At 33.6% G+C, this 14,462-nt stretch overlaps 2 protein-coding genes across 5 annotated transcripts in view; one reads left to right on the top strand and one right to left on the bottom strand.

Moving 5' to 3' along the window:
• Nucleotides 1-14,462, top strand: part of LOC140449831 (uncharacterized) — a 471,756-nt gene that overhangs the window by 1,576 nt on the left and 455,718 nt on the right. The gene's annotated exons all lie outside the window — the stretch shown is intronic.
• On the bottom strand, nt 5,751-7,748 carry LOC140449380 (uncharacterized). Its single transcript, XM_072542529.1, has 4 exons — nt 7,631-7,748; nt 6,508-7,186; nt 6,269-6,452; nt 5,751-6,218 (listed from the first exon to the last, which is right to left on the bottom strand). Exons 1-4 carry the CDS (start codon nt 7,725-7,727, stop codon nt 6,042-6,044), a joined length of 1,137 nt encoding a protein of 378 aa, XP_072398630.1. The 5' UTR covers nt 7,728-7,748; the 3' UTR covers nt 5,751-6,041.

Raw genomic sequence — 14,462 nt, 5'->3', positions numbered from 1 at the left:
CCGATTACGAAGGTATTTTGGTTACAGATGACCGACCAGTGTCGTAGAGTATATGATTGAAACATTTATTTGAACTAAATAAATATATTTTTTAAATTGTACTTATGTAAATTGTATTTTTGTTTTAATAAAACTTCTTTATTTTATTCAAAAATAAAAAGTTTCTTGCCATTTGTAAAAGATACATTTATTTAATTAAGGGGAAAGGCGCCAAATGTCGCCTGGCAAAATTTTCAATGTGTTTTAAATGTATCCATTATTTTCGAATCCGGAGAAAACTAATAAATATTTTTGAAAAATTTAAACGCAGAATGAAAGATTACATTATTACTGAGGGCAGAAAGTCCCCGAAAACTTCTACAATGTTTATTGTAATATGTTATTTAACAGGGGTGAAAATAAAGGAGAATATATAGTATAATTTTTAATTGAAAATATTGCATGCAAAAGAAACTTTTTATTTATTCTAATAAATATTTCATTCTGCCTTTAAATTTTTCAAAAATGCTTTTTAGTTTTCTCAGGATTTGAAAAAAAAATGGATACATTTAAAACAGATTGAACATTTTGACAGGCGACATTTTGCGCCTTTCCCCTTTAATACCTTACGATTACAACTACTATTACTTACCTTATATAATTACGATTAGAAAACTATTCAAATTCAAAATAAATAGGATCAACTTCGGAATCCTTGTTCGGGAGTCTTGAGGGTTAATAATTAGCGGTTGTGTCTCTACGGTCGCATCAATTATATGTTATCAAGATCCCACATTTTTTGTTCTTCTATTACATGTCTTACTGCATCTTTCCAGTTTTGTTCTGTAATATGTTGTAAAGACTCGTATAATAATTCACGTACAGCTTGTATTTTATATGACGTATTTTTTCTAGCCACATAACTTTTCATTTGTGCCCAAATGAGTTCAATTGGATTTATTTCGCAGTGGTAGGGTGGAAGTCTAAGGACTGTGATGTTTCGCCTTTCCGCCATTTTGTTAATTACGTATTTCTTGAACTTAGATTTGTGTTGCCGGGCAATTTTTAAAAGTTCTGCTTTTACCATTCCATCTTCTTAAGGCAGATACTTATTCCACAGCCAGTCAAGAATATCCTGTTTCTTCCACGCAGTCGTTGGAAGTCTTTCTACTAGTAGTGAATGATAAGTTGCATTATCTAATACTATAATTGAATTTGGTGGTATGTGTTCAATCATCTGCTCAAAATACTCTTCGAAAACATCAGCTGTAATCTCCTCGTGATAGTCTTTTGTGCTTTTGGACTGAAATTCCAACAAACCATGCTTAACAAATCCTTTTTCACTGCCAATGTGAGAAATTATTAATCTACTGCCTTTACCAGAAGGTGGGGAGATACTAGTAGACCAACCTTCCATAAAGGCTTGCCTGGAGCTTAATATATTTTTATCTGACCAAAATTTTTTTTAGAGTATGACCTGAGTTTACCCTCGTTTCATCCTGGTAGAAGATTGGCCTTCCTTCAGCCCGGAATTTTCGTATGGATCTTAGATAATTTCTTCTCCAACATATTATCTCCTCCCGGTCAATCAAAAGTGATTTTCGGTCTGATTTCTCCCACCGGAAATTTAATTCTTTTAAAACTTGCCACATTTTAGTTCGTCTGATATTAGGCACATCCGGGTCGTCTCTAACTTCTTGTAAAATTTTGTTTAGGTTTGGTATTTCTTTTTTGAAAAAAGAAACGGGTGTGGCAGTCCAGTGGGACTGCCGGTAGAAGTTATACTTCTATACACGCGTTCGCCGTTAAAAATTTATATAGGAGTCAATCTGCATAATCTGATCCCATATTTTGATTGTAGAATACAATACATTCCTCCTACAACATATCGTTCTTTTCGCAAAATCCTGCAGTATGCTTACTAGTAAGCAGACAAACGTCTTTCTTGTCCTTGTAGCGACCTAGAAGGGCATATCCTTGCGAACAAAACATGATTGTTGTCTATCTAATGGAACCAATGTTAATTCTCTTGGAACGCCCTAATTTGGTCGAATAGTGCCTGTAAGGAAAGTCTTTTGTGTCAATAGAAACTCGCAAAGACAAACGGATGTATACCAATTATCTACAATCACTTCACGATTACTGTTCAGTAGGTTTTAGCAAAGATAAAATATTTTCTCGGAAAAAGAAAGGTTTTCTGTTCCTGAAATGTGCGATATGTCATATATATATATCATTGCCGATATAATATATACAAAAATTACAGGTGTATCCTCGAAGTCCCGAAGCACTGGGACATAAGGAAAATATTTTGATGCCAAATCTACTTTTTTTGCTTTTTATGTACTGTTGAAAATGGAGTCAACCTTTATACAACATAAGTTGCTCATCTATTGCGAAAACTGGTCTTGGGTCCAATAAGTTTTGACAATGATCTCTAAAAAGAGCCATAACAATGATTAGTCTGCTAAGCGGTGCATTACTTTTGACAAGTTCGGGTGGTGAAAATCTAAGGAATTTAAGAGTTGTCAAAAAGTGATTGCGGCTCATAACAGATTTATGAAAAACTGGAGGACCAGTGCATATATTATCTGTACTCCAACAATCTGAAATTTGCGGACACTTGGTCAATCCACTGAGAAAATATAGCGCTATAAATACATACATTTCTTCTATTGTCACTGGTTTATAAGTAAGACCAAAAACTTTCATGGCGGTGTGTGGATTATCATTAAAATATTTATCAGCTCTTTGATCGGTCCATTCGCATAGTTTTTTTAACAATACTGCTACTTGCAAATGACTCAAATACAGTTTACAGTTTCCATACAATCTTGAAAGTCAATAGATGGGGGAAAGTTATAGTCAAAGCGAAATTCGGGTGTATCTCTTGGAAGCTTATCATCAAACGGATCCGTAACGGCTGTCCAAACGCTTGTCTGTACCTAATCAACGACTTCTTCCTCATCCGTTAATGAATAATTGCTGTCTGAATCGCTTCCAAAGTCACTATTAGACATTTCATAACTTAAATCATTTTCACTCTCGAGATCCGAATCCATTTTTACTAATATAAAACACAATTACGTACCTAATAGTCAAGAAAAAGAACACGTGCTCTCTTAGCAAATTCTAAACGTGCACTAAATAAATATCTTGCCGCTGCGTTGGGTTGCCACCAGACTGAACGTCGACCTTGAGATGTTTACATTATTCCGGGAATTAAAAAAAAAATGGCTAACCATGATATCGCCCTATGGATATCCATGTCCTACTGCGATCCAAATTAATCTACAGAGCCCTACACCACATTACAGAGTTCATTAATGTCCCCTATATGAATATCCATACGTGCATACGATGGAGCGGAAAGGGTTAAATGTCCTAAACCAATATTTAGTATTTTTATAAAAAATATCGAAATATTTGTCCTTTTATTCAATCGCATTTATGATACAGGTAAAATACCCCAAGATTGGCTGGAATCAATATTCATCCCATTACCAAAAAAGCCAAACCCACAACACTGCAATGAGTTCCGTCTGATAAGCCTTATGAGTCATGCAGTAAAAGTCCTACTAAAAATCGTACATAATCGTATCTATAGAAAGTGCGAAACAATCATCGGAGACGATCAGTTTGGATTCAGAGCCGGCATGGGAACGAGAGAAGCCCTGTTCAGTTTACTAGTTCTCGCCCAAAAATGCTACGACCAACAGAAAGATATATTTATATGCTTTATAGACTTCGAAAAAGCATTTGATAGAGTAAGACACGACCTATAGTCCTTCTCAGAGCCTTCTTTCAGTGCGTCATTAATTGTGACGTCATATACTGTATTGGATGTGTCGAGAATTATTTCATGTAATTATTGAGAATTGTGACAGATGCCAGAACCGTACTTACTTTTATTGCAAGGTGGATTAAATAATAGTAAACAATATTGTTTATTAAATTCATAAATATGGAAACATTTAAAAACGACAACACAACGATCCATTTATTGTTTATTTTATAATAGTATATAATACAAGTGTAGTTAGTTCGTTTTCTAGTTATAATATATAAATAGGGTATAATTCTAAACATAAAAACAATTTATTTACTGATGCCTAATAATAATACTTTATTGAAGACATTGAAAAGTAGAATTTGGATATCAATGAAATATTAAAACCTTTCCTGTATATTTTTTCGATAATTATTTCATGACAAAAAACTAATGATATATCTGAAACAAAAAAAAATCATAAAGGCGACAGGAATTGTAAGAGAAAATCGTGTACAAAAAAGTCCAGTAATGGAGTCCAAAATTGTTTGCTTCCTACAATTCTGGAATGGGTTAATTACTGTTAAATGGGAATAAGCCACAATTAAAGGTTAAAATACGTTTATTGACGTTTTAATTTCCACTTCGGAAATCCTTTTTTTTTCCGAAGTGGAAATTGAAACATCAATAAACGTATTTTAACCTTTAATTATGGCTTATTCCCATTTAAATAGAAATTAATTTAAAATGCCACAAGAAAATAGCTTCACAACAATATCTGGAATGGGTGTAGTAGATGCGCATGATCAGTGCATATCGTTATATCGAATAAGTTTAAAAGGTAAAAAGTCAGGGTGGGTTTTATTTACGTACTTTCCTGACATGACCAGTGCCAATGCCTGGAAACCTCATCAAATTTATACTAAAAATGTGATGTAAATAGTGAGAATTCCGTCGTCATATAGACTATAGTTATTTGGGATATGGTATCACTTCAAGAACACCAAGAAATAGAAAAGCTGGTTCCAGAATTGAAGTCACCAAAGGCTTTCATTTTCCAGGAAAACTGGATGTTTTGAAAAATACCATACAAATACCTAAACCCATTTGAGAACGCCCTTGTATTTCAAATTGAAAAAAATTTTTTTTTTGAATATATATGTAATAGATGTCACCCAACATTTAATTTAATTTATTTAATATACGGGACAAACCCATTAAATGTTACAATTTACAATATATAAAATAGTGGTTTAAGTACACTTATATATTATATGTAATTAAATCTTAAAACCTATAAATCCAGCAGTTAACTCTATGATTCTAAGATCCAGCACTATAAAGACGGGAAAATAAAACCTCATATGTTGTGTACCTATGGGTGTCTAAATAAGGATATCTGTCAATTTGGAGAATGAAACAACAACGTATGCTGCTATTTCATATATTTGAAGATGTATCGTTGCCTTTCGTGCAACAACATCAGTTCGTCAATATGCTCAATTAGATACCCATAGGTACACAACATACAAAGTTACATAGTTAAAACGGTTAGAACCTTACAACATATGTATGTACATATAATATATATATATATATATATATATATATATATATATATATATATATATATATATATATATATATACCATGGTGCCTATAATGTACCAGTAACTTTCTACAAATATTTATATATTCATTGAGAGACATATTAAATACATCTACATTCAGGTTGTTTAACAAAGATAAGTATCTATTCAGTGGGCCATTGGCCCATGGGTTTTTCTATAAAATGGAACATTAAAAGTACATAGATAATGCAAATCATGGTAATATGATACTCTAAGAATACTCTGACTCACAAGAGACGGACAATCAATTCTACAATTTGTCAATTTAAAAATCAAAGTTAAACCAAACATCACAATTTTGGTGTTTTCCATTTTTTCCACTCTAGTTTCTTTTTAGATGTTAATGGGTTAAAGTAAGTAAGAACTAACAACCTAATATCTAAAAACTATAAAAACACAATAGACTACAATTATTAATTGATAATAGAATTATTAATGAAATATGTGGGAATCAACCTAAAGATCTAAGACTATAACATAAGGAAAAGAATAACTAAATAGCTACAAATGCACACTTCTAAATAACTACAAGATACTATGATTATAAGGAACTAAATAACACTAAATATTACACGAGAAAATTAGAAAATATAAATAAATAAATACAAGAAAAATAGAGACCGATAATCTTACAAATTAAAAAAACAAAACCGAGCTTGGTGTCATTTTATTTCTGGCACTTCCACAAAATCATCATCTGAAGATACACAATCCCATTCATTTAAATCAATGACTATAGGAGATATGTGGTTTGTGTCCATTATTTTTGCTGTCTCCCAATATTCATTAATGAGGCTTTCTGCATGCCTAACATACTTCCTCCATTTTTCTGGTGTGACCTTAAATTATAGCAAAGTTAGTATCTAAGAATAAAAAAAAATTAATTTACCTGTTGTAAAGATTTTTTCCACACATTTAATACTGTGGCTTCGTTTGTAACGCCAGCAGAAGTTATATTGGCATCATAATACCTTTTGCAGTCAGACCAAACATTCTCTATTGGATTGAATTGACAATGATATGGAGGCAGTCTCAAGACACGATGGCCATATTGAAGGGCCAGTCTATCCAATCTGTAAAACAAAATATATATAAAATGCCACTTACTAAATAAATTCTAATACACACTTAAATACTTTATCTGGTAGATGCTTCTTTACAATATCCATCAACTCAAACTTCATCATAGTCATTGAACAATTAATATGCCGGTTTTTTAACCATTCTAATAAACAATGTTTTGCCCAACTAGCATTTGGTATTTTTTCCAATAAAGTTGAATGGTATGATGCATTATCCATTATAATTAATGATGGTTCTTCTAAATTTGGTAAAAGCTGATGCTCAAACCATTTTTCAAAATTCTCAGAATTCATTGAATCATGGTAGTCACCAGATTTACTTCCACTTTTGAAAATCAATTCACAGTTATCAATGAACCCATTTTCAGAACCTGCATTAAGAATAATGTATCGTACACCTTCTCCATTCTTCTTTCTGACTGCATTAACACTGCCATCTTGCCAGCTCTTGCGGAATCCTCCTTTACTGAATATCCAGGTCTCATCCAAGAAAACTGGTTTTAAAGGGTATAAACTGCTTTCATTGTCCTTATAGGCTTTCAAAAACTGAAGTCTTTTTAAAGTCACATGTGGTTGTTCCATTAAATATTTTCTGTTAGCAACACTACAATTTACCCATCTGAATTTTAATTCTTTTAAAGCTCTGCTAAGTGCAGCAATAGAAATATTAATCTCATCCACTTCCTCTAGTTTTTGCTTCAGGGTATAGAGAGTCACATGCTCACCTAAAACGATCAAAGTTTAAAGACACCATAGTGACTCTTCTAGGAAAAATATTAAGAATGTAAAGTAACATGTTAGTTTTGATATTAGGAATTTGTCTATTGAATTGCTATATGCAACAGTACTCCTTTCATAAATCGTAATAACCTTATTTGAATAATCCAAAGTATAAGAGTTATAAAAATATATCTATATATTTTACCAAACTGCACAAGGTAAATGCATAAACTTCAGCTAAAAGGCAAAGAGGACTCTTAAATCTTTATTACAATACTTGGTACTTAATTCTGTAGTATTCTTTTTATATTCACTTTTCATTTCTATATGTAACTAGTTGTCAGTAACAATTTATTAAATGAAATGTCTATGAAAATTAGTTACTCCTGCCTTTCTATTAGAAATATGGTAAAATATTTTAACTATACTGTTGTAATGCTCTTTCTTACCTTTACTAAACATTCTGTATACACACATCCTGATGGCATGTTCGTATTTATTTATTAATAATGTCGGTTTACGACTCGTGGCTACTGATTGGCTCATTGTGATTGAATAATCAGAATCTTTTTGGATACCTTCATTTACCAATCGTCTTATTGTTGGCAAAGAAATTCCTAACGCCTCAGCAACACGCTGAAATAAACAGTAGGTAAAAATAAAACAATTTTATTTTCAGTGTAATTTTAAACTTACTTCACGAACAGCAGAAATTGGTAATAAAGTTTGTCCAGCTTCTTTTTCTAATTCAAAATATTTAAGTAATTTAAGTATCAGAACTTGTTCCTTTTCCGTAAATCTTGGCATTTTAAAAATATTTTAATGAAAACCAAAACAAAATAAAAAATATAGGTTAACACAAATAATGCATAACAACGCTATGAAATAAGTCAAATACTGACCTGAACCGACAAGAATCACTTCACTCTTCACACTTCGAAAGGATGGCCAACATGAATGAAGTTTTACGTCAAATGTTCGTGACTCGTGTAACTGATTGGCTAGAGAAGACGCGCATTTCAAATATCAACGAATCAAGCGTAGGTTAAGAATAGACCGGTTATGCATGCAATGCTGTAATATTTTCGTGTTTTAATCACGGAACTGCCGCTTTTTTCATCACATCCAACTTAATGCGTTAGAAAGAAATCGAAAAACTGTGACGCACTGAAAGAAGGCTCTGAGAAGAAGTATACTATTAGAACGTTTCCAAGAAGTCGGTTTAGATGGAAAAGACATCAAATTCTTAAAAAACTTGTACTGGAACCAAAACGCCAGAGTTAGGATCGAAAGTTCCACATCCACAGAAGTAGAAATTAGGAGGGGAGTTAGACAAGGATGTGTTCTGTCGCCTCTGCTGTTTAATCTTTACTCCGAGTTTCTATTTAAAGAAGCATTGGAGGATTCCAAGGATGGAGTCAAGGTGAATGGCGTAAATATCAACAGTATCAGATACGCCGATGATACAGTGTTAATTGCGGATTCCGACGTAGGACTACAACGACTCATCGACAAGACCAACTCGACCTGTGAGCAATTTTGTATGAAAATAAACATTAAAAAAACCAAAGTGATGTCAATCCGAAAAAACCAAAACGTACCTCAACCTTGCACAATAAATGGGCACATTTTAGAACAGGTCAATAGATTTAAGTACCTGGGATGTTGGATCGATAGCAGCCTAAATCCTGATCTAGAAATAAGATCGAGAATAGAACAGGCCAGAAAATCTTTCGAAAAAATAAAAAAACGCTTTGTGATTCTCGAATAAAACTCGAAATTCGACTACGTTTATCAAAATGCTACGTCTGGTCGACTCTTCTATATGCAGTTGAAACGTGGACCCTACAAACATCAACCGTAAATAAATTGGAGGCCTTTGAAATGTGGATCTACCGGAGAATGCTCAAAATTTCATGGACATCGCATACCTCAAACGAAGAAGTGCTGCATAGAATAGGCAAGGAAAGAGAACTTTTTAACACAGTGCAAGTTAGAAAAACATCATACCTAGGCCACATACTGAGAAATAATAAGTACCAATATGCCCAACTTATAGTAAAAGGAAAAATCGAGGGAAAGAGAGGCCTAGGAAGGAAAAGACTATCGTGGCTCAGAAACATCCGACAATGGACAGGGCTAAATTTTGAACAGCTAATAAGAACAGCTGAAGATAGAGAAGATTTTAAAATTGTAGTAGCCAACCTCCATTGAGGAGAGGGCACTTTAAGAAGAAGATAAAAATTAATATGGTAACGTAATATTGACATTTTAGTTTTTTTATATTAAATTAATTTTATATTCTCCGTGACTGAGGCATTCAGTTATTGCTTAATCCCTTAGGGATTGTGAGATAGGTCGTGGTCATATTAAATTCGAGTAAAAATTCAGAAGAGAAGGTATCAAGTATTACGTTTTTTCTGCATTGACCAACCCTGTATTTTGAACTCTGCTATAAAATTTGTGATATCAATTATTTTCAAATGTACTATAATTAATGCTAAAGCTGATAACTTGTTTTGTTCGTGAAACTGCCTGTAGCAAGACTAGGCACTGTAAGGACAGCTCTGGGAAACCCGACCACAAGCGAAGAGATCAAAATATACTCGTGAAATTCAAATAAACGGCTCTTTTTCATATCGACACCTCTGAAAAATAGTCTTATACACTTATTCTAATTCACTAAAAACACAATAATTTATATTAATTTATTATAGAACTTATTCGATACAACAATTTATTTTCGACTAACTGTTCTCAGCAAAGTTCCCTCTTTAAATATAAAATGCCGTTAGTTCTGGAATTCCCTCGAAGCAGACATGAATTGGCTCGAACACCATGGGGGAAGACCAGTCTCATCGTGGCTTGCAGCAGTGTTGACCTGAACTGCCTCGAATGAACGGGAACCCAGAATGGTTTTTTATAGCGGCTCGGAGAAAATACTAGAATAGAAAAGAATTAGAAATAATATATTTACAGTTTTGTGCGTCATAATATTTATCGTAACAGTATTTACATTATTGTGAGATCTTTCGTTTTTCTGTAAATCTAATGAACTTTCTTATTTAAATTTAATGCCCTGTATATTGTTTTGCCTTTTGAAATCCCTAAGAAATACTGAGATTATTTTTCATGTAATGTTTTCTGTACCTAAATGCCATAGTTTCGGAGTTATTACTATAAATTTACATTTTATTCACCGAAGTTAAAATAATACATTTAGATGAATAAACTCGTTTAATTTGAATAATCTTCAATAATTTATATGCTAATGATATCATAACAAGGTCTACTGTCAATAAATTAGTAAAAAGTTCAACGAAACTGATGCAGTAAAAGATTTATCCAAATCATAGCGCAGAAAACCTACAGCAGCTAAAAACAAATCCATGGTAGAGGTATGTCAATATTTGAGTACTTAGTAGAAAAATACGGAATCCATAAAAAAAGGACTGAAAATCAATCTGAGTAAAACTAAGCTAATGTCGAATAAAGATGATCAACCGACGATAACCATCCAAGGAACAAAAGTGGAACATGTAAAAGAATACATATATCTGGGTCAGAATATCAAGGTAAACAAAGAAAACCAAACTACCGAAATAAGCAGACGAGTAAGAATGGGATGGGCCGCATTTGGAAAACTCTCATACATACTGAAAGACAAAAAGATACCCCAAAACCTTCGAACCAAAGTGTTCGATTCTTGTATCCTTCCCGTTCTCACTTACGGAGCTCAAACCTGGACATTCACAAAAAAGAACATGGACAAGATTCGAAAAACTCAGCGAGCCATGGAACGACAGATGCTTGGTATCTCACTAATAGATCGGCAAACGAACGAAGCAATCCGGAACAAAATAAAAATAAAGGACGCCGCGAAACAAGCAGCTAAATTAAAATGGAAATGGGCTGGACACAACGAACGTCTCGAAGATGGTAGATGGAACAAAGAAGTCGGAAACTGGCGACCGTACGATGCGAAGAGACCAAGAGGAAGACCTCAAATGCGCTGGAGCGACGATATCAAAGGAGTCGCAGGACCAATGTGGAAACGCCTAGCACACAACAGGGATGAATGGCGAGAAATGGGAGAGGCCTTTATTCGACAATTCGGATAGAAAAAGGGCTATAAAAAAAAATTCGAACAATATTCTCAAAATATTGTTCGTTTACTTCAATATAACAAGCTATGCGATTTTTAAAACTTTGCAATACATTATGCAGCATCCCTGACTGTTCAATTCTTCTTATCTTAAGTCCTGGGTTTTTTGGGTTGGCTGAAACTGTAGTGAAATAGGAATAGAGTAAAAGCTGACGTCGTATGAAAAGAGGAGTTTCCAAAGCTTCAACGCACATGCGTTCGGCGGGGCTAGATCGAAATGCACCTAGACATATACGTAAGGAGGTCGTTTGTATTGAATTTAGGGATTTAAGATAAGTATTACAGGCGGTCATGTAGAGCATGCATCCATAATCTAATCTAGAGCGAATAAGTGCATTTCGATCTAGCCGCGCCGAAAGCATGTGCGTTTAAGCTTTGGAATCTTCTCTTGTCATACGACGTCAGCTTTTACTCTCTTCCTATTTCGCTAGAGTTTCCGCCAACCCAAAAAACCCAGTACTTAAGCTCATTAACATCCACCACGCTCCTGAAAATAGAGACAGATCTGTTTACCCCCTACCACAATTATTTTTTTTTTTTTTTTTTTTTTTTTTTTTTTTGTGGCATTGACTTTCGTCATTCAGCCAGTCTCGAAAGGTTATAATATATTCCTTAAAAAAGTATACACAGATAAGTACAGATTATTTCTCTCAGACAAATGCACAGCGATATCCCTAAAACGAAATAGACGAATAATTAATAGAAGAACACATCGAAGGAAAATACGAGGACACTCGCTTCTCGTCTAGGGGTCCGTCAAGACATTTATTTTAACAGACAAACAATACTGGACCACGGATAAGGTATTGTTACATATAGGATAAACAAAGGGTACAAGTCTAATCCTATACACGCTCATGAAAATTTTCATGAACGAGTACCAGATTTATAAAGCTATGCATGTGTCTGACAAAAACTCTATAATTAAATTATATATTGTTACAGAACCTATGGCTAACAAAGACTGTATATTATATGGAGCGTATGTATTGCATTTAGTTAATTTTGTATACAGGGAGTTTGAATGCTGAATAAATTTAGGACATTCAAAGAAGATGTGATCGAGGTCACCTAGCTTGCCGCAATGTTTGCAACTATCATCATCGATGACTTTAATTTTAAATAAATGGCATGGGTAGCATGCATGTCCAAAGCGTATTCGATTTATAGTAGTAATATATTTACGAGGAGCTTTGAAATTCTGAAACCAGGTTGTTTGAGGTAGAGTTGGTTGTAAAGAGGTATACCTTTTAGAGTTTGTAGAACAGTAATGTTTCCATTGCTCTTTCCATCTAAGTTGCTGATTTTTTTTGAAAATCGTAGTAACATCTGATGTGTTAAGCATATATTTCAACGTAGAGCCAGTTGTTACACTCATTTTAGCCAAGTGATCTACATATTCATTGTGTTTGAGACCAATATGTGCTTTGACCCAAATAAATTTTATGTTGACTCCAGTCGATGATAAATGATACAATCGGTCTTTTATTTCAAATATGTAGGGGTTGCTAAATGTTGAGGGTAATTCAATGTTTTTTATGCTCTGCAAAACTGAAAGGCAATCTGACAGAATTAAGATATGTCTATTACAGGTGTTTTTAACATATTTTAGAGCTTCAAGTATAGCTATTGATTCCGCTGAAAAGATTGAAAATTCATATGGTAGTTTATACTTGAAATCTACGTTTGTAGCAGGTAAAAAGTATGCGCATCCCGTCCCTTCTGTTGTTTTTGATGCGTCCGTGTATATTACTGTGGCTTCCCTATAATCCTGCAATAGAGATATTAGAAGATTGCTACTCATAATGGTGTTCTCACTATAAGTGGGTATTATAACCTGAGTTCTGTGGAATAAAGAATAGTAGTCTAAGCTTCTGTCAACCGTGTCCAATTTCTTGAAAAAAATAGGATTATTCTGTAATGCCATGCATAAAGGCGGGGAAGGTTTTTTCTCCCAATATTTGTTTGTAAGATCTGACTCGTTAAGTTGACGGACGCTTGAAAATAACTGGGAGTTAGTTAATAGAATTTTAAGAAGGCTTTTTTCACTTAAAAAATTTCTTCTATTTTCCAGGGGTAGCTCAGCGGCTTCAACATATAAGGGTTGTATAGGGGTTGATCTCATAGCACCCAAACATATCCTCATAATAGAATTTTGAAACGTGTCGATTTTTCTTAAAAGGTTCTTAGAGGCGGAACCATAAAGAGTAGCACCGTAATCTAGAATAGATCGTATATATGCGCGATAAAACAACAAGGATGTTTCTACATCGCAACCCCACCACGTTTTAGTTGTCATTCTGAGGAAATTGCTGCCTTTGTTACATCTATCAAGCATGTACTCTATGTGTTGTCTCCAAGTTAACTTCTTATCCAAAATAAGGCCTAGATATTTGACATGATTTTGAAGCTTAAAACATTGATCGTTCAGAATGATATTTTCATTTGTAGGAATGTTGTGTCTTGTGAAGATAGATACTACTGATTTTTCTATAGATAAATTGAGACCATTCTCTAAGAACCATGAAAAAAGGGATTCACATACTTTGCTAAGGCTTTGTATACAGGTTTCATATTTTTTGTTTTCTGTATAGATGCAGAAATCGTCGGCATACTGTACGATTTTGAATGAACTGTTATTTATTTGGGTGTTATGTATGTCAGAGCTGTATATATTGAATAAGATTGGAGATAAAACTGAGCCTTGTGGTATACCTTGATAATTATATCGCGGTCCAATTAGCTTGTTATTATGATCTCTTACATAGATGATCCTCTTTGTGTAAAATCCAATTATTGTATCCACGAATGCGATTGGCATATGAAATAAATTGACCATTTTATTTCTTAAAGTTGACAAGCAAACTGATTCGTATGCTCCCTCAATATCCAAGAATAGTCCTGTTAAATAGTTGTTTCTGGTTAAGGTATTTTGTACATCTACCACAATGGTTGTTAGAGCATCTAGTGTTCCAAAGCTTCTTTTATAACCAAACTGATTTTCTGGTAGCAAATTATTTTTTTGTAACCACCAATCCAGTTTAAATTTTATGAGTCTCTCTAGAGTTTTAAAAACACAGGAAAGTAACGATATTGGTCTGTATGAATTTGCAATA

Source organism: Diabrotica undecimpunctata, chromosome 9, assembly GCF_040954645.1.
Source record: "Diabrotica undecimpunctata isolate CICGRU chromosome 9, icDiaUnde3, whole genome shotgun sequence".
NCBI lineage: Eukaryota > Metazoa > Arthropoda > Insecta > Coleoptera > Chrysomelidae > Diabrotica > Diabrotica undecimpunctata.
Note: the sequence above shows the minus strand (reverse complement) of the source record. Positions and strands in the feature narration are given on the sequence as shown.